The sequence below is a fragment of the Palaemon carinicauda genome, chromosome 1, assembly GCF_036898095.1.
Source record: "Palaemon carinicauda isolate YSFRI2023 chromosome 1, ASM3689809v2, whole genome shotgun sequence".
In the NCBI taxonomy this organism is placed as follows: domain Eukaryota; kingdom Metazoa; phylum Arthropoda; class Malacostraca; order Decapoda; family Palaemonidae; genus Palaemon; species Palaemon carinicauda.
In genome coordinates, this window is record NC_090725.1 from 157,009,055 (window position 1) to 157,030,096 (window position 21,042).

The window sequence follows — 21,042 nt, forward strand, 5'->3', positions numbered from 1 at the left end:
TCCCAACGTGCTCCAAAACCAATCCCTGGAGGTATGCGGAATTTATGCCGATTTCGAACGGCAAACTCTACATCTCAGAGAAGATGGGAGCTGTCCCCTTAGACGACATCCGGTTTTGGCCAAGCTTCATTCGACTGAAGCATGAACCAATGCCAAAAGAGGAGACGGATCAGAAGCAGGTCATGGTTTTCGACCACGATAAGGCACAGGTTCTCTTGTCAAGTAGCCTGGGAAAGGAGGGCTATTCTCTTTTGAAAGGAGGGCTATTCTCTTTTGAAAGTGTCCGCCTTGAGCAAGAAACACCCTACCCTTCTTGCTCCTACTTCGATAGCCTTCCCCTTTACGTTGAAGGCATTTAAATCTGTTGACAAGGCAGTGCAAGCAGGCTAACCATGCCCTGCACTAGAGGAGTACAGGCCTCTGTCATTAGCCTTGCCCATGCAGGAGAAGGAATAGAAGGAAGTCCACCTAACCTTCTCAGTAGGGAAACTGGATGCAGACATAGCTGGACGATAGTTTAGCGAGAATCTTCCTAAACTTTCTGAGTTTCTCTTGTGCAAGGAACAAGAGATGAAGGAGAGACTTGCGGCATCTTTATCCCTACAAAACTGCATAGAGATATGTGCAGGCCAACGAAGTACCCCAGACATGCTCATGGTCTTGGCCAAAATGCATATGGCCACCCTAGTAAAGGACCTGAATGCTTTCATGAAGGCTAGGAGAGCCTGTAGTGAGTTCGTGTTCGCTGCTGCGACAGTGAAACACGAACCCAGGAAGCTGATATCTTCTAACATCTGGGGTAAAGACCTCTCCCGAACGAAGTAGTCAAAGAGGTAATCGAGAAAGCCTTCATGGAGAATATGAACCTTCTTCAGAAGTGGGGCATCTCTTCAAAGAGGAAGTCTTCCCCAGATGCCGGTCCCCAACCTAAAAGGAAGACAAAGAAGTCTAAACTTCCCCCTCGGCCTGCTCAACAACATCCCACAGTTACTATGACCGCGGTGCACCAAGTGGTGGCTCAAACACAGACCACCTTCCAAGAGGTGCCTCAACAGCTGGTTGCCCAGTCACCAGCATTCAACCCCGGGTTTTAGAGGCAGACCACTACCTCTGGGTTGAAAGGTAAAGGATCCAGACGGGGCTCCTCTAGACATCCCTCAGGAGGTAAGGGAGGATGCGGTCGAGGAGGTAAACTCTCCGATCAATCGAAGCAAAGAGACGCTTCCGGTAGGAGGAGGCTCCAACAATTTCAGGATCGTTGGACCTTCGATCCTTGGGCTCACGGCCTAATCAAGATTGGACTAGGATGGAAACGGAACAAGTCTCCACCATCATTTCCTCAATTCTTCCAACACTCCACCCCCGTATTAGAAGAATATACCCTATAGCTCTTGAGCATATAGGTTATAAGGAAAGCAAAGTCCATCAAATTCCAAGGAAGGCTGTTTTGTGTTTCCAAGAAGGACTCAGAAATACTCAGAGTCATTCTGGACTTGTCGCCACTCAACAAGTTCATAGTAAACCGCAAGTTCATGATGTTAATCCTTCAACACATAAGGACCCTGTTACAAAAAGGGGTGTTCACAGTCTTGATAGACCTGACAGATGCCTATTGGCACTTTTTAGTCAGTCGCCCCCTCTCCTCCTACCTAGGATTCAAGTTACAGAAGATAAAGTATGTTCTAAGAGCCATACTCTTCGGACTAAACATAGTCCCAAGTATCCTCATGAAACTTGTAGATGCAGTCGTGCAACAATTACACCTAGAAGGTGTTCAGGTAGCAGCGTACCAGGACGACCGGCTGGTGCGGGCAGCATCCGAAACGACTTGTCTGCAAACATCCAAAGAAGTAATCCAGTTCCTGGAACGTCCGGGATGCAAGATCAACTTCAAAAAGTCTCGACTCTCTCCAGCTCAAGGGTTTCAATGGTTGGAAAGCCATTGGAACTTGAGGTCACATCGTCTCTCCATTCCCTCAGGGAAGAGGAGGAACATCGCAGGATCTGTCAAGAGACTACTGTAATCCGACAGGATTTCAAGACGCCAACAGGGAAGAGTACTGGACTCTCTCCAGTTCGCAGCAGTAACAGACCCAGTGCTAAGAGCACAGCTGAAAGATACGTCAGGAGTGTGGAAAAGATACGCATCAAATGGTCGAAGAGATCCAAAATGACCGATACCGGCCTTACTACGATCATTTCTCATCCCATGGTCGAAGGCCAAGAGGCTAATGAGGACCGTGCCCTTGCAACTACCTCTACCGTCGATGACCATCCACATGGATGCCTCGACAGAAGAATGGGGAGTTCACTCCCATCAAAGAAAAGTCCAAGGGACTTGGTCATCTCTGTTCAAGGCCTTTCTCATCAACATTTTGGAAGCCATGGCAGTCCTGTTGACGTTGGGAAAACTCTCCCTTCGCTTCGCAGATCAGTCCACATCAGGCTGATCTTGGACAGCGAAGTGATAGTGAGATGTTTGAACCGACAAGGCTCGAGATCGTCCCATATCAAACATGTGATATTAGCCATCCTTTGTCTAGAGAGATGGCATGTATAAGCAGTTCACTTATAAAGATTCCGTAATGTGACAGCGGATGCTCTATTCAAGCTCAAGCCGATAGAGTCAGAATGATCCCCAGATGCAGACTCATTCTCTTCCATCTTGGAACAAGTCCCGGAACTGCAGATTGACCTCTTCACGATGAGCAACATCAAGAAACTACCTCGATATGTAGCCCCATACAGGGACCCTCTAGGGGAGAAAACGGACGCCATGTCCCTAGTTTGGAACGAATGGACCCGGAAATTCCTGTTCCTTCCATCCATTCTCCTGCTGAAGGTCCTCAACAAGCTGAGATCCTTCCAGGGAACGGCAGCTGTAGTGGCCCCCAAGTGGCCCAAGTGCAACTGGTTCCCTCTAGTGATGGAACTGAGGCTGAGGCTGGTCCTTGTACCGAACCCAGCACTATCTCAAGGGTTTCAGAAGTTGACTGTCTTCGCTTCATTACAGAGAACCCAAAGGCTTCTTTTCATGATTTTCTCGCTTTAGCAGTTAAGAAAAGATTTGGGATCTCAAAAGGCAGTATAGACTTCTTAGAAGAATACAAGTATGAGTCAACTAGAAGACAATATGAATCGTCTTGGAAAAAGTGGGTTGCTTTTGTTAAAGCAAAAGGACCGAAAGAAATTTCAATAGACTTCTGTCTGTCCTTCTTTATCCACCTTCATGAACAAGGCCTGGCAGCTAAGACGATAACTACGTGCAAGTTAGCCCTGACTAGACATCTTTTTTGGGCTCAAGCCATGTCGTCCTGATGGAAGGTTCCTAATACTGTAGTAGCTAACAAGGGATATATGAACTACAATGATATTCCCAGAGAATTTACCTTTAGGTCTCCAGAATTCTAACTCCTGGCGTGAATATCCTTAAAATTCTCTTAAGGATATCGCATAAATCAGGGGACGTATATCTTGATACGACACATAGCGATCTTCACCCTGAATAGCGTTTTCGCATCGAGGGGAAAGAGTGGCAATTTTGGAAGGGGAGCCGTATCAAGGTTACCCTATTTCCCATACTGCTATTGAGTATCAAGATGGCGATCATTCCTAATTTTGTAGCGAATTTGCATGGTGATGTTCCTTGTTAATCTAACTTTTTTGATCGATTCTGCGAGGATTTTTGGGCTCAGGCCATGTCGTCCTGATGGAAGTTCCTTCGTTAGTAGCTTCCTAGGTTATATTTGATTACTGTACAGTGATATATCCCAGAGAATTTACCAAAGGTATCCAGAATTCTAACTCGTGGAGCGAATATCCCTTGAAGATTTTTAAAAAGGGATATCGCATAAAATCAGAGGACGTATTTTTGACACGTCTCATAGCTATCTACACCCATAATAGCATTTTCGCTTAGAGGGGAAAAAGTGGCAAGAATATAAGAGAGTCGTTATTAAGGCAACGCTCCTACTGTACTGTAAATAGGCGCCACCCCGCCGCCTCGTGGTGCCATCTAGCCATTCTTTCCCTTGTAGCTTTGCTGACCGGTGTTTATCCCATGTTATCTCTCGCTATTTTGGATGTATTTCGCTGCTATGATGTCTTCACCAGCTTCATCTGCCTCTGGAAAGTTAAGTAATATCTTTGAATTGTGTAAATGTAAGCTCTTGCCAGTTTTACTTTTCGATTGAGATCGTAATTAACGTAACAAGAGCTGTTGCCAGTCGGATGGCGTCATGGACGCGGTCGTTCTTTTGTACATTTAGTTAGCCAAGAACGACTTTCCCGGCATCGCTTGCTTCTTAACTTTAGCTATTTAGCAATTTAGCTAGGGATTTTTATATTATGTCCTTGTCGTGAATTTGGCTAAATATTTTGAGCCTCACGAGTGCCAGGTTTCCTAGCCTAGACACTTTCACACTTCATGCATGATATAACCTTCCTGGTAAAGTTTTACTGAAGCTCAGGCAATATTTTATACATTTGAGATATTACTGCATTTAATTTTCCTCTTCCAAGATAGTATACGAGAGAGTTTCGGTAAATGATTCTCACTGCTCCTAGGCTACTAGCCTAGGGGCTTTAGTATACTTTCCTACATGTCCCCAATTGCTCTTGTATTGTCTTTAAGGGGAGACTGACACCTCCTATACCTTTCAAGCCAATACCAATCTCCTGGTGGGATTTAAGAGCAATTCCCTTTCCCTCTGACTAGCCTAGGCTACCCTCAGTTAGCTTTGCCCTGAACTGAGTTCTGGCAAATCTTTACTGGGGCGTTCCGTTTCTTTCTCTTAACCACTTAGTCGGTTTCGAGCTTAGAACGGGACATCAGAGTAGAACGTCTGTGTTTGGCGTCCGTCCGTCTTGGTGAAATGATTTCCCAAGTCAGGTTAGGTTGCCTTTACAGGAGGCTAGACCTCCCTAGGCCATCCCCTGGAGGTCTTATATGACAATTCATCCTCCCTTGGCCTAGCAGACAGTCCTGTGCTGGTAGCTCTTAAGCCGAAGAATTGAATTCTTCCCCTGCCTAAGATCTCTGGTACGAGATTCCGTTCCCTTTGAGATTGCGTCCGGGGTGTCGCCTTCTCACCTAGTCTAACCCAACCTGGGGAATTGAATTCCCCAACTAGGAGGTTGTCTACTATGGGATCAGAATCGCCCAGGTATGTATTGCCTTCTTGTATTACCTCACCTATAGGACCCTTGCCCCTCCCCTGTTCTCCTTTTTGTGTTGGCCTAGCCATCACATACCCTGGCCGTCATTCTACATTCGACCCTATGGGTAGTCTGAAGAATTGGCCTAGGGTCTCCTGCCTGCCGCCGGCTGAGCCCCCATCTTTCTTTGAGTGTTCTTCAGCCCTCCCTTGGACTGCCTTCCATATCCATGCTACCAATATGGATGGGATATGGTTGGATGGAAGCCCGAAATCAATTCCTCCTTCCATTTGAACCCTCATTCCGGATGTAGGCCGGCAAGGCTGAGCCTTTGCCTTCCTCCATCCTTCTTTTCCTTTGCCTTTCCCCATTCTGGGCCGACTGCCGGCAGCCATGTTGGACGCCTGCCGGCAGTTAGCTCTGCCGCCACTTGCCTTGGGTGCCGCTAATCGACGACCAAAAGCAATAGGCATACTCTGGCCGGCCGCCGGTAACTATGTTGTCTGCCGGCAGCCGGCCACCCAAAGTCTAGACATTTAACTGCCGGCTGCTGCCGGGTCATACTTGATAGAAGGTCCCTTTGGCTGCCAGCGACAGAGCAACTGCCGGCGACCTGCTGCCCATCATCCTGAAGGCAGTACTTGCCCTCCACAAGCCTGGAACAGACACGGCAGTACTGGCGGCATGCCGCCGGCAGAGCAACTACCGGCGACCTGCCGCCCATCACCCTGAAGGCATATGCCGGCAGGCATGGCAGTACTGGCGGCATGCCGCCGGCAATCAGTGCTGTAGCCCATACTAATTTTTTCCAACCTACAAGGTGCTCATGGTCAGCCTATTGTGAGACGATCACATTTAAGAGAGCGATTCTCTCTCCTTTTTAATGGTTAACAACCATTACCAATTCCCCAATATTGAATCTAGAAGACAGTGTCAAGAAGACACTTTATATCCAAGGATATTATCTTTCCAAATTCATTAAGAATTTAGTATTCAATATTGAAGGAGGTCACAGCAATGGGCTGGACAGGAGACACAAGTAGGTGTCTTTTCCTTTTTCTAGCTTACCCTATCCTAAGCTATATAATTTTGAAAAAAATATGTAAGATGAAATCTAAGAATTTCACCGAATACTTATATGCTTTTCTTTCTTTACAGGAGGCGCATCCCGAGTGCGGGAACAACTTCTGCAGGCTCCGCAGTAGGAACTTCTGCAGCTATGACATGTGCAGGGCCCACGCTCACTGCGCAGTCACGAAGGGATCTCTTAAATACTGGGACCCACAGGTATGTACCATTTGTGACAAACTTGTTAAGGAGGCTTTTGATGATCAAAAGTCTACAGAGTCAAGGGATGCAGCAAGAGAGATGCAGTGAAAATGGTTCAGGGGCTTTCAGAAGAACACCTCTGGCCCATACCTTCCTAATGAAAGGATGAGGGACTGTCTGTTCCCTAGGGCATCTTCGGATGCAATCGTTCCCCGGCCTCAACCTGAGATTCCCCTCGTCCAGATTCCGATAGAATCTGTTGTATTGGACGCCTTGAAGGGCATCCAGCTTGAGGACAACATGTCGGTTGTCTCAGAGGAGACTGAGCATAATCTCCTGGTGGAAGAACTAGAACAGGAGGATGACGTATCCCCTGAAGGTGAGACCGAGAAAGCCGAAACGATTTCGGTTTCTTCTGCTACGGTGGCCGAGCCGGTGCCTTCGACCTCTTCTTCTGCCCCTCCCCCCAGTTAGATTTGATCACGAGTACGCTGCACTCTCTTCTTTCCATGTTCCAGGACATGCAAAAGAAATCGTCGGAGAAGGAGGCTTCTCTTCGGACGGAGATGCACCAGCTCGTGGTGACGTGTTTAGCCCCGAAGAAGCTAAACATCAAGTATCTTCCTGCTTTCTCTGATGTCAATCCTTGGAGGTATGCGGAGCATATGCCGATGTCAGGGGGGAAGATCTTCCTCTCCGAGAAACTGGGCACTGTCCCAGTGGATGATGTAGAGTTCTGGCCCAGCAAAGGGGCCTATCCGGATTGCTATGTCCGTCTGAGGACGGAACCTTCGTCCAAAGAGGAGACAGAGCCGAAAGAGGTCATCGTTCTTGACCTCCCCAAGGCCCAGGCCTTATTTACCAACACCTTGAAAGAGAGGGCCTTTACTAGCTTCAAGGTGCCGGCTCTCAGCAAAAAGCACCCTTCCTTTATTGCTGATCCCTCTCGTGCCTTTCCCTTTATGGACAAAGGGTTTAAGGCCGCCTTAAAGGCGGTCGAGGCAGGGAAACCCTGTCCTACACTTGAAGAGTGTAGACCCTTTTCCCTCGCCTTTCCATCGGATGATGCGGACTGGAAAGATGTTCACAACACTTTCACAGTCGGGAAGCTGGAGGCAGACATTGCCGGACGACAGTTCGGTGAAGACCTCCCCAAGTTGTCGGACTTTCTCCTGCGCAGAGAGCAGGAGACAAAGGAACGTCTTGCCGCTTCTATGTCTCTGCAGACGGGGCTTGAGACAATGGCAAGCATATCGGAAACCCCAGACATGTACATGGTCTTCGCCAAGGCTCATCTGGCGACGGTCACCAAAGACCTGTTTAATTTCATTAAATCCCGAAGGGCTTGCAGGGAGTTCATGTTCGCCTCGGCTGCAGTGAGGCATGAACCAAGGAAGCTGATAGGTTCCAACATCTGGGGAAAAGACCTCTTTCCAAGCGAGGTTGTCAAAGAGGTCGTGGACAAAGCCGCAATGGAGAATAGGAATCTTCTCTTCAAGTGGGGCTTGTCCTCCAAGTGGAACTCTTCCGCTGACGAGGGTCCCCAGGCAAAAAGGAAGACGAAACAACCAAGAGTGCCCTCTCGTCCCAGACAACAACAACAGCTTCCCATGGCCACGGTTCAACAGATGGTAGCACAGCCAACCACCACCTTCCAGCTGGTCCCCCAGACGGTGGCAACACAGTCGCCCGTTTTCACCCCAGCTTCCGAAAGGCAGTCAACGACCTTTAGGCCGAAATCTGGAGGTTCCTTTCGAGGATCCTCTAAACAACCCTCCAGAGGCAGGGGCAACAGAGGTGGACGGGGACGTGGCCAAGGAGGTAAATCCTCCAACCAGCACTCAAAGTGAGATGCTACCGGTAGGAGGGAGACTTCTCCTCTTCCGGGATCGCTGGACCTTCGATCCCTGGGCCCACAGCCTAGTCAAGAATGGACTGGGATGGAGTTGGAACACAACTGCACCCAACTTCCCTCAATTCTTCCAACACTCAACCCCCATATTGGAAGAATATGTTCAGGAACTCTTAAACAAGAGAGTTATAAGAAGGCGAAGTCCATCAAATTCCAAGGAAGGCTATTTTGTATTCCGAAGAAGGACTCGGAAAAGCTCAGAGTCATTCTGGACCTATCACCACTCAACAAGTTCATAGTGAACTACAAGTTCAGAATGCTGACGCTTCAACACATAAGGACCCTTTTGCCCAAACAGGCATATACAGTCTCCATAGACATGACGGATGGGTACTGGCACGTACCAATCAACCGTCAAGTTTCCCCCTACCTAGAGTTCAAACTACAGAAAAGACAATATGTCTTCAGAGCCATGCCCTTTGGCCTAAACATAGCCCCAAGGGTATTCACCAAGCTTGCGAATGCAGTCATTCATCAATTACGCCTAAAGGGAATTCAGGTAGTAGCCTACCTGGACGACTGCCTGGTGTGGGCAGCATCCAAGGAGGAGTGCACGCAAGCCTCCAAGGAAGTGATCCAGTTCCTGGAACACCTAGGATTCAAGATCAACTTGGAAAAGTCTCGTCTTTCTCCAGCTCAGACGTTCCAGTGGCTGGGTGTCTACTGGGACTTACAGTCACACTGCTCGATCCACATCCATCAAAGAAGAGGAAAGAGATAGTGGGATCTGTCAAGAGACTCCTTCAATCCTCCCGGATATCAAGAAGGCAACAGGAGAACGTGTTGGGGTCGCTCCAGTTTGCCTCAGTGACAGATCCAGTGTTGAGAGCACAGTTAAAAGATGCATCAGGAGTTTGGAGAAAATACGCATCAAACGCTCGAAGAGATCTAAAGAAACCTATTCCAAATCGTCTGCGATCCCTACTCAAGCCATGGTCGGAGGTCAAGAACCTAAAGAAGAAGGTACCCTTGCAACCACTTCCACCGTCAGCCACCGTTCACACGGATGCCTCAAAGGAAGGGTGGGGAGGCCACTCTCATCATCGGAAAGTCCAAGGAACCTGGTCTCCCCTCTTCAAAACCTTCCACATCAACTTTCTGGAAGCCATGGCAGTTTTTCTCTCACTGAAGAAACTGAAACTTCACTGCTCGATCCACATCCGCCTGGTCCTAGACAGCGAGGTTGTAATGAGATGCCTAAATCGACAGGGCTCGAGATCGCCTCATCTGAATCAAGTAATTCTGGCCATCCTCCGACTAGCGAAGACGAAGAGATGGCACTTGTCAGCAGTCCACCTTCAAGGATTCCACAATTTGACAGCAGACGCTCTTTCCAGGTTCAACCCAGTGGAGTCGGAATGGGCCCGATACGCAAGATCATTCTCCTTCATCTTACGCAGTCCCAGGACTGCAGATAGACCTCTTTGCAACGAGCGACAACAAGAAGCTACCCCGGTGTGTAGCCCCGTACGAGGATCCTCTAGCGGAAGCAACGGATGCGATGTCTATAGACTGGAACAGATGGTCCAAGATATACCTGTTCCCTCCAACCAACCTTCTGCTGAAAGTCCTCGACAAGCTGAGATCCTTTCACGGGACAGCAGCGATAGTGGCCCACAAATGGCCCAACAGCGTTTGGTTCCCCCTAGTAACGGAACTACGTGAAGCTGATCCCGTTGCCGGATCCAGTTCTGACTCAGCAAGTGCAGAAATTGACTGTCTCAGCTTCCTCACAGAAGTCCCGGTACCTTCATCTCATGATTTTCTCAACTTAGCAGTCAAGAAAAAGTTCGGGATTTTAAAGGACAGTATTGACTTCTTAGATGAATACAAGTCAAAGTCAACAAGAAGACAATATGAGTCTTCCTGGAAAAAATGGGTCGCCTTTGTCAAGGCAAAGAAACCTAAGGAGATTTCTACGGATTTTTGTTTGTCCTTCTTCATCCATCTCCATGAACAAGGTCTTGCAGCCAATACGATCACTACGTGCAAATCTTCCTTAACCAGACCAGTGCTTTACGCCTTCCAGGTAGACTTCTCTAACGAAATCTTCAACAAGATTCCCAAAGCCTGGGCTAAACTTCGGCCCGCAGCTCCTCCAAAGCGCATTTCATGGTCTCTGGACAAGGTTCTTCACTTAGCATCAACTCTGAACAATGAAGATTGTTCGCTAAAGGACTTGACTCAAAAGGTGATATTCTTATTTGCACTAGCCTCGGGAGCCAGAGTCAGCAAAATAGTGGCCCTCTCGAGGGATGATGGCCACATTCAGTTCACAGACGCTGGAGAACTGAACCTCTTTCCGGACCCAACGTTTCTCGCCAAGAACGAGCTGCCCACTAAGAGATGGGGTCCCTGGAGAATCTGCCCTCTGAAGGAAGAAGCATCCCTCTGCCCAGTGGAATGCCTAAAGGTCTATCTTTGTCGAACTTCAGACTTTAAGGGAGGTCAGCTTTTCAGGGGAGAAACATCAGGTTCAACATTATCCTTGAAACAGATAAGGGCGAAAATCACTTATTTTATTCGCAGAGCGGATCCAGACAGTACACCCGCAGGTCATGATCCGAGGAAAGTCGCCTCGTCCCTAAATTTCTTTCAAACTATGTTGTTTGAAAGCCTTCGCGCTTCTACTGGATGGAAGTCATCCAGAGTCTTCTTCAAACACTACACGAAGCAATTACAGGAAATAAAGCATTTTGTGGTGGCAGCAGGTAGTGTTTTAAAACCTGCTGCCTGACTTCTGCGAAGAACAGTGCACTATTTGGGACTTTTAGTGAAGGGTGTACATGATAGACTCTTGAGGTACATCATGTGAGTAATGTGTCTAGTGACGACACTATAAACTGTTCTAACTACACAGGTGACATTAAGCATAATAGACTAGCACATTTGCCATGCATATTTATATGCATAGTGTTCCTTGTAACAACAGAATGCATAGTGAAATCTTTACATATTTCCCATAGAGTGGCTTGTGTTCCCTTTTTCAGGTGAAGCTTAATTTATTTCTGTTATTACTAATTATGCTCTTATGCAGATTCATTCAGCATAAATTGTAATTGTAATTGATTGTTACAACCATGATTTCTATTTTTTATTTTTGTAATAAACAATAGTAGGAATCTTTGTGTCTCATTTCGCCCCAAATATTCTAAACTTTATATAAATGTCAGAGCATCTTTTGATCCTATTGATATCTAGGAAAACACTAGGAACTAAGGTTATTACTGTTCCAAGCAACCAGGTAAGGGCTAATTGTACTAAACTGTTTATCTTACTGAATTAAGATTTCCTATATGTATATAAACCTGTCTGTCTCTATTAACAACCAGACCCGGGAGGTTTTCAGTAACCTACACAGATCAATACCATCTAAGTAAAAACTATGTTTTAAATATATGACGACACTAATATACAAACTGTTTGGGAGTCTGTTCCTTGAACTTACAATCCTCATGTTTTTTCCTAAAGTCTACCCAGACTCTTCCCTGTAGGGGGCAGGAAGCACTGACATATGTCATGATCGGTTGAATGATGTATAACAATAACATCAAGTGTCTCTAGGTCCAGAGGACCAAAGGAAAATTTATCTCGAGATGAACGGCACTATTGAAAATCCACAGATACATTAATGCTCTGGTAAACTTCCATCAGGACGACATGGCCTGAGCCCAAAAAACGGATTTTGAGCGAAGCAAAAAATCTATTTTTGGGCGAGGTAGCCATGTCGTCCTGATGGACCCGCCCTCCTTTTGACAAAAGGATAACGATTCCCTCCCTAATATACTGTATCTGTTACACCTACAAAGCTACAAAGAATGGCTAGATGGCGCCACGAGGCGGCTGGGTGGCGCCTATTTACAGTACAGTAAGAGCGTTGCCTTAATAACGGCTCTCCTATATTCTTGCCACTTTTTCCCCTCGAAGCGAAAACGCTATTAGGGGTGTAGATAGCTATGCGACGTGTCAAGAATACGTCCTCTGATATTATGCGATATCCCTTTTTAAAAATTCTAACTCCTGGAGCGAATGCTCCAGGAGTTAGAATTCTGGATACCTTTGGTAAATTCTCTGGGATATATCACTGTAGTCAAATATAACCTAGGAAGCTACTAATGAAGGAACTTCCATCAGGACGACATGGCTACCTCACCCAAAAATAGATTTTTCGCTGTTTTTTACCCCTCAACCACCCCTCTCAGTCCTAGGACTAATGACTAAAGTGGTTATTCTGGGACAATTCAATTATCATTTCATTGCCACTGAAGGAATATCTCTATGTTAAAGGTCTTTGGTTTGTGTAGCTAAAAGATATACAAATTATTTTTGAAATGAGTCATTTTTTTTTTTCAGGATGTGGAACGTCTTTTGGAAGCACGGGAGGAGGTCATGAAGGACCCCTTGAAATTTGTGACAGCTTTACAGAATGAAGATAATCTCAATCTTCCAGGACCTCAAGAAATTGTCCAGGTATATTAGCAAGTTATTGAAATATCATACATTGCTCTAAAATTTTGTCTAATTTCTTTGATTTGGAATTACCGTACTGTACCCAGTTAGTTTTCATCTGTAACTAAATTTTTGTTCTTTGCACAAGAATTTTCTTCTAACTTTTATGTTCTTGTTTTTGGCAAGTAAATCTTTACTATATCCTGTTGATGTGCCAATTTCTATTTCAGATACCCCAGAAAAATTCAAACTGGCTGTCTTCATATTTGGGTTCCAAATTATTTTTATTGTTCAACCCTATTACTTTATAGTTGCCTGATCTTGTAGTCAGTATCTCTCTAGATGCACTGAATAATTCAAGGAGAACTTCTCCCTGGCTAGACAACTTATTTGAACTCCGAAACTCCTTTCTCATAGAATTTTTTTTTTTATTACTTCTGTCATAGATCTCCTTGGGAAATAAGATGATAGGTGTGCTAGTTAACTGTTTTTGTAAAATTATCTTTCGTGTTATAGAATTGTTTGTTCCATAAGTGGAATCAAAAACCAGCTCTATTTATAGGGGTATTACTTTCGGTGAAGCTGAAAGGACGAGCCATTAAAATTTTGCGAGGGTTAACTACCCATCCCGCTAGTTTGCGGAGGGGGGGCCTAAGGGAGGTAGTTTGCTACCCCTCCCACTCACACACCTGTGATTGAGCTCACTTTGCTTTTAGCTCGGATGGAGTGCTGTTGTCACCGATCTTCATCCTCTCCATTTTGGACTGCCATTAACTGATTTTTGTGCTGTGTTCCTCCTACGGCCATGCGGACTTGTATTGGAACAGAAGGCCGTACCTACGGGAAGTTTATGTCTGCCGTGGAAACAGATCCCCACAGCCTTTGCCCCATCTGCAGAGGACAGCACTGCAACTTGGGTAATAGGTGTAGTGTGTGTTGGGAGTGGTCTTCTACCCAGTGGGAGAGGTATAGGCGTAGACAGATCAGCAACTGCAACCACCAAAGGCGGTGGTTGTGGCCGCCAGGAAATGTAGGGTGGTTAACAATCGTTCACCGTCGCCCCATTCTCCTCCCTGAAAACACGAAACGTTGCAACAGCCGGGGGAGAAGGAAGGGGGCAAGTTTCAGGATTTTAGGATTCTGAAACTTCCAGCGCACAAAAGGGAATCTACGTCTACAGCTCCTAAGCCTTCAGCATCAGAGATGGACACCCCTTGGAAGGACCTTCAGGCGATCTTTCGGAGAGTGCTTCTATGAGTAAGGAGCTGTGGCTCAGCGTGGTTAGGTCTGTAACACAGGCCTTCGCCCCGATGCTTCCTTCGTGACTGACGGAAGCTCCTTGGTTTCTTCCTTGGTTGCGATCGATCTGAAACCATGGACCATGACTGCTTCTTTCCCCCCTTGAAGAGGAAGAGGGGATTGCCTGATAAAATCCCTTTATCAAGGGTCAAACTGACTCCAGTCAGGACCCAAAGGGTAGAGACCTCCCCTAAGGTTTTATCGTCGCCTTGGCCCTCCAATGCCTCATCCATTGTATCGAAAGGCTATTAGAGGGAAGAGTCAGTTTCAGACTCTCCCCTCCCATTATCGATGGAAAGACCCCAGGGAGAGAACACCGACCACTTCCAGCTCCTCGTTCTCCTCTATCTGAGAAGGTTAATACTTCCAGACCTTCTGCCTTGGAACCTCTGATTCCCACTATAAGGGAACCTAAAGACTCCAAGACAATCTCAAAGTCCTCCTCCAGGACTCAGAAACTCTCTGAGGGTCCTAGGAGCCGAGTCAACCTTCCCGTTGATGACCACGACCCACCCCGGGGCGAGACCTCGGCAGTGGATGAAGATCTTCTCGCTGCCAGCCCAGCATCGGACGGAGACCAGAGAGATTCGAGCATGACTTTTGGCAGGTTCTGACCATCATGAGGACCATTAACTGGTTACTGAATTCAGAGACGGCCACACAAGAGGGCAAAGACATGGTCCTAGACTGTGTCTTAGGCACCCAAAAGCCTCTGAAGACCAGTGCAGCCTTGCCCTGGTCCAGGGGGTTGAAAGGTGTCTGGCGTAAGACCGACTCCTAGCTTTCTACCCTCACTGAGTCTTTCCGCTCTTCCTCGTCCACTAAACTCCTCCCACCTTCGGGTGTCAACCAGAGGAGGTATTATGACATCATGGACGAAACTCTCTTGACGGTGTCTCTCCATCACTCCCTTGAAGAACTGACCAAGAGAGTCTCTCTAGAGAGGCTCTCTTCACTTCAGGTCTCGTTCTCGGCATCAGAGGTCTTAAACCAAGAGAAGGTCTCAAAGCACGCCATGCAGGTTACTTCATGGCTAGATCATTGGTTGGGATCTGTGGGAATCCTGGTGCAAACAGAAGACTTCTCTAAGGATTGTATCAGGAAGGCTTAGGAGACCTTCCTTCTCTCTGGCACCTGCACCATTAAGTTTCTGGCTCACCAGGTAGTGACCCTGTGGGCTAACACCATTCTGAAACAAAGGGATACTTGGGCCAAGAGATTTCACCAGCAGGTCCCTAATGCTGTTGACTAGGTTCCGAAGTCTACAGTAGACCATGTTGAAGAAGGGCGCTCTTCAGGAGGTCCTTGACAGTTCCCCAGGCTTCTTCAGTCAACATTTTCTTGTGAAAAAGGCGACTGGAAGCTAGAAACCAGTCATCAATCTCTCATCTCTGAACAAGTTTGTCGAACAGACTTAGTTCAGCATGGAGACGACAGACATGGTCAGACTAGCGATAAGACCACATGACTTCATGTGTACACTGGATCTAAAAAACACATACTTCCAGATCCCAATCCATCCGTCTTCAAGGAAGTACCTAAGGTTCAACATCGACAAAAAGACATACCAGTTCAAGGTGCTGTGTTTCGGCCTTTCCACAGCACCCCAGGTTTTCATTAGTGTTTACTCTAGTGTCATCTTGGGCTCACAGGTTCGGCATCCGTCTCCCTCATTACCTGGACGACCGGCTGATCCTGGCAGACTTGGTGGCAACCCTTCTTCAGCACAGACAAATTTCTGAGGTTTTGCCAAGATCTAGGGATCATGGTAAACCTCGAGAAGTCTGTCCTGCTTCCCACTCAGAGACTGGAATACCTAGGAATGATTTATGACACCAAACAACACAAAGCTTTCCCATCAGACAACAGGATAGCAAGGCTGAGGAAAGTCGCAAGACCTTTCCTCAGTCAAGAAGAACTCCCGGCCCAGAAGTGGATATGTCTCCTCTGACACCTATCATCCTTGGCTTGTGTAGTTCCCAACGGACGCCTCAGGATTCGATCTCTCTAATGGCTTCTGAAGTCCAATTGGAATCAGGCCTCCGATTCAGAGGAAAAGATGGACCTCGGATGGTGGGCGGCAGATGAGAATCTGCGGAAGGGTATCGATCTTCTAGTCCCTCCTCCTGATTTGATGTTGTTCTCGGATGCATCGAAAGAAGGGTGGGGGCTCATGTGCTGCACCACACAGCCTCAGGCCTTTGGTCAGAGTCCAATGAGTACCTTCACATAAATCTCTTAGAGATGAAGGCCGTTTTTCTGGCCCTTCGAGAGTTCCACCAGTTTTTTCGGGTCATTCCGTGGTGGTGATGAGCAACAACACCACTGTAGTGGCTTACATCAAGAAGCAAGGAGGCACTTTTTTTTGCAGCCTCTATCCCATATAGCAGTAGAGATACTAAGATGGGCAGAAGTTCACTCAGTCTCACTATCAGTTCGCTTCATTCCAGGCAAGATTAATGTGCTCACCGACATTCTGAGCAGAGCATTGCAGATAGTGGATTCCGAATGGTCTTTGGATCATCTAGTAGCCAACAAAGTTTAAACTTTGTGAGGTTCTCCGATTGTGGACCTGTTTGCAAAGGCCCTGAACTTCAGGCTTCTGCTGTACTGCTCCCCAGTCTCAGATCCCAAGGCTATCAGGCAAGACGCATTCCAGCAACGGTGGGACAACATCGACGTATACGCATTCCCACCGTTTTGTGTGATGGGAAGAGTACTCAACAAGACCAGAACATCACGCTTAGAGACTATCCAACATCTCCTCATTCAGAGGATCTTTGCAACAGGTTGCTAAAAGGATGTCTGCATACCTGCGTAAATCATCAGCCTCAGTCTACCAGACGAAGTGGCACATCATCTGTGGTTAGTGTTGTGGAAGGGCTATCTCTCCCCACTCGATGTCACTATTCCAACAATAGTGGAGTTTCTCGTGTATTTGCGGTAAGAAATGCGCCTTTCAGTTTCGGCGGTCGAAGGCTATCGCTCAGCCTTGAGTCTCGCCTTTAAATTGAGAGGAATGGACATTTCCTCATCGCTGGAACTTTCCCTCCTCATACGAAGTTATGAACTTACCTGTCCTCAGTTGGAAGTGAGACCTCCCCCATGGAATGTGGTTCAAGTTCTTTGGTCCCTAAAAAGACCTCCGTACAAACCATTAGGCCAGTCAACAGATCACCACCTGACTTGGAAGACGGTGTTCCTACTCGCCTTGGCCTCAGCCAAATGTGTTAATGAACTTTCATGGTACCTCTTATGACGTCGCCCATTCATGGGGATGGGGAGAGGTAAGCTTCAGCTTCATCCTTGAGTTTGTTGCAAAGACTCAGAATCCAGAGGTATCGGACCCTAGAATCGAATCCTTCCGGATAACGAGTCTCCGTTCCGTAACTGATAACCCAGATCATCTGGGTGTTTGAGGCGCTACTTCAAGAGAACAGCAGCATCTTGGCCCAGAGTACCCTCACTCTTCGCCAGCCTGGGCAGAATCAAGAGGAGGGTCATGAAGAACACAATCTCTGCATGGATTCGCAAGGTCATTGACTTTGTCTTGAATCCCGACCCTCCTCCAACACATCCTCCCAGAGCTCATGATGTCGGGCGTTGCTATGCCTTGGCCTTCAAAAAGAACTACTCTGTGCTGCAGGTATTGCAAGCGGTTGTGTGGAAACATCAAACTACGTTCACCACCCACTACCTGCAACATGTGACCCACAGGAACCTCGATACCTTTTCTATCGGTCCTGTGGTGGCTGCACAACAGCTGGTTTAGTACCTCAAGCTCCTTATTGGACAAGTAGCAGAAGGTTGAGGGCATTGGTTACCCGGGTTTTGGTCTGACTGAATGAAAAGGAATGTCTGGCTCTTTTCCTTTCTTTATCCTCCCCTCTTTTGGGGAAATCAGCATCCTGGAGCCTCTGCACATGCTGGCCTCAAATCTCTGCAGGTAAACCATCGCTCCCTTATGTAACCTAGTATTGTTCCAATACTGTTGTGTCCCCATACCATGGCAAGTTGGTATTGGGAATGTCTCTGTCTCTTCAGCTATTTCCTACAAGACTCAGAACAACTTTTACCTGGGCAGTCACATTGCTAGTATATCATCACACACAGCTTGTGTAAGCCGTAGACCATGCTTAGCAGGTTTAGCGAGTTGTTAAGGACTCCTTATTGTTGCACAAAACTCTGCACACTATGGAGTACCCTGGGTAAGGCCAAAAAGCCGGATTGGCAGGGACGTCCACCCTCCTAATTAGTGAGTCGGCCCTATAAACATCGTTGGTTTGTATTCCAGTTACGGAACGAATGACAAATTCGGAGGTAATTTGTATTTTTCCTAACGATACGAACCTTAGCTATTTATGCATACTTGCCCGCCAACCCTGTCCCCCTTGAAGTCCTACTTCCAAGGAAAGTGAGCTCAATCACAGGTGCGTGAGTGGGAGGTGTAGCGAGCTAACCCCCTTAGCCCCCTGCTAACTAGCGGGATGGGTTGTTAACCCTCGCAAAATTTTAATGGTTCGTTCTTTCAGCTTCACCGAAATTAACACCCTTATAAATAGCTAAGGTTTGTATCATTAGGAAAAATACAAATTACCTGCGAATTTTTCATATTTTTTTTTATACAAACCCATTAATTTATACCACTGAATAGCTATACTATGTACTTACTCTAAGGCCTAGTACAGACTATGATTTATGATGGATGCATTGAAAAATAACTTTTTCAATACGAAACCGCACCACCAACATGTTGATGGGCTGGCCCGATTTCTGTGGCATTGCTCAGTGTTGCGTCAACGTTCAAAGTGGGAGGACATTCGCTCAGCTCTCCAGCGCTAATGGCTTAACTTGGTGTCTTTCATTGAGTGGACAAGGACCAACACTTGATTTTATTTAAATACTAATTTTAATCATAATAATTGTAATACTTTTAATCATAATAATTGTAATACTTTCAATAATAATAATGATTTTATTGATTTTAATTATATCAATTTATTTGATTTTAATAATAATAACGGTAGTCTCCATGTAGAGAGCATTGGGATACCTCTTTCAATGAAAGCTGAACAGCAACTAGGCAGGTGTTCCCAATGAAGAGGTTTAGTTTCCTAACACAAAACGTAACGTCTGGCATCAAAAAGTAACTTTTCCTGGTAATTAATTTTCTCATATATATTCTTTTGAAGCTGGTCTAGTGTAGAGTAAATAATTTATTAATGTAGTTTATTTTTTTGGGCTCAAGCCATGTCGTCCTGATGGAAGGTTCCTTTAGGCAGCTTTCTAAGGGATATTTGGCTACAGTGATACTCCCAGAGAATTGACCTTAGGTCTCCAGAATTCTAACTCCTGGCACGAGTAGCCTTAAAATTTCTCTTAAGGATATCGCGTAATATCAGGGGACGTATATCTTGATACGACACATGGCAATCTTCACCCCGAATAGCGTTTTTGTTTCGAGGGGGAAGAGTGGCGAAACTGAAGGGGAGCCGTTATCAAGGTTACCCTTCCTCCCGTACTATTACAGGGCTCCAAGATGGCGCTCATTCCTTTTTTGGTAGCGATTTCGCACGGTTTTCCCTGTTCAATCTAGCATTCTAGATCGTTTATTAGAGGATTTATCATGCATTCTCCAGCATCTTCTGCCTCTGGAAAGTTGAGTATTTAATCTTTACAGTGTATAATTTTTAGCTCCTGCTTCACAGTGAAATTAGTATAATTTAATGTGTTTGGCATCAAAAAGTAACTTTTCCTGGTAATTAATTTTCTCATATATATTCTTTTGAAGCTGGTCTAGTGTAGAGTAAATAATTTATTAATGTAGTTTATTTTTTTGGGCTCAAGCCATGTCGTCCTGATGGAAGGTTCCTATTGGTAGCTTTATAAGGGATATTTGGCTACAGGGATATTCCCAGGGAATTGACCTTTAGGTCTCCAGAATTCTAACTCCTGGCGTGAATATCTTTAAAATTTCTCTTAAGGATATCACATAATATCAGGGGACGTATATCTTGATACGACACATAGCAATCTTCACCCCGAATAGCGTTTTCGTTTCGAGGGGGAAGAGTGGCAAAAATAGAAGAGGAGCCATTATCAAGGTTACCCTTCCTCTTGCACTATTATGAGTATCCAAGATGGCGCTCATTCGTATTTTAGTAGCGATTGCGCACGGTGGTTTTCCCTGTTATCTAACGTTTTTGATCGTTATTGAGAGGGTTTAATATGCAATCTCCAGCTGCTTCTGCCTCTGGAAAGTTGAGTATTTAGTCTTTACAGTGAACCCTCGCTACTTCGCGGTTCGACCATCGCGGATTCACCACTTCGCGGATTTTTTTCATAACCCATGTATATACATATATCGCGGATTTTCCAGAAATATCGAAAATACCGCGAAGTGACCGATGGTGCGAGATTGGAGAAAGTAAGGAAAATTGAATCGTGATTGATTTTCAATATAAATGAAACTTTGAGGAGCAACAAAGATATCATTTGTTAGAGAGATAGAGAGAGGTAAGGAATGGGAGGTAGTGAAAAGTAGCCCACAGAGAGAGAGAGAGAGAGAGAGAGAGAGAGAGAGAGAGAGAGAGAGAGAGAGAGAGAGAGAGAGAGAGAGAGAGCGGGGGTTTAAATGTAATAAACAAAAAAAATTGATAGGTTATAACACATTGGTGCTTATGTAATATCAACTGTATACTGTAGACGGTTTGAATAAGTTAAGAAATGGTATAAATGATACTTTGTTAGTGTATTCGTACACACTCAAGAGCGGCAGCTAGATGACAGCTGATCTAATCACAGCCAAAAGTAAAAAAAAAAAGAAGTCAACAATACTCGATTTTTAGAACAAACCCGAAATTTAAAAACAAAAGTACACGCTTTCTTAATGTGCAATTAACTATTTAAAGAGTGGCAATTTTCTAGAATAAAATGATATTTCCCAAAAAAATAGT

General features: G+C 45.9%; 1 protein-coding gene across 6 annotated transcripts in view; it reads left to right on the forward strand.

The window, feature by feature from the left end:
- Nucleotides 1-21,042, forward strand: part of Atac1 (Ada2a-containing complex component 1) — a 479,870-nt gene that overhangs the window by 145,714 nt on the left and 313,114 nt on the right. For 5 of the 6 annotated variants that reach the window (XM_068376235.1, XM_068376218.1, XM_068376246.1 and 2 more), the window contains one exon: nucleotides 12,692-12,808. The exons of the other annotated variant lie outside the window; for it this stretch is intronic. In XM_068376235.1, coding sequence (XP_068232336.1) covers nucleotides 12,692-12,808 — 117 coding nt within the window. The remainder of the gene's footprint in view (nucleotides 1-12,691; nucleotides 12,809-21,042) is intronic. 6 annotated transcript variants of the gene reach the window in all.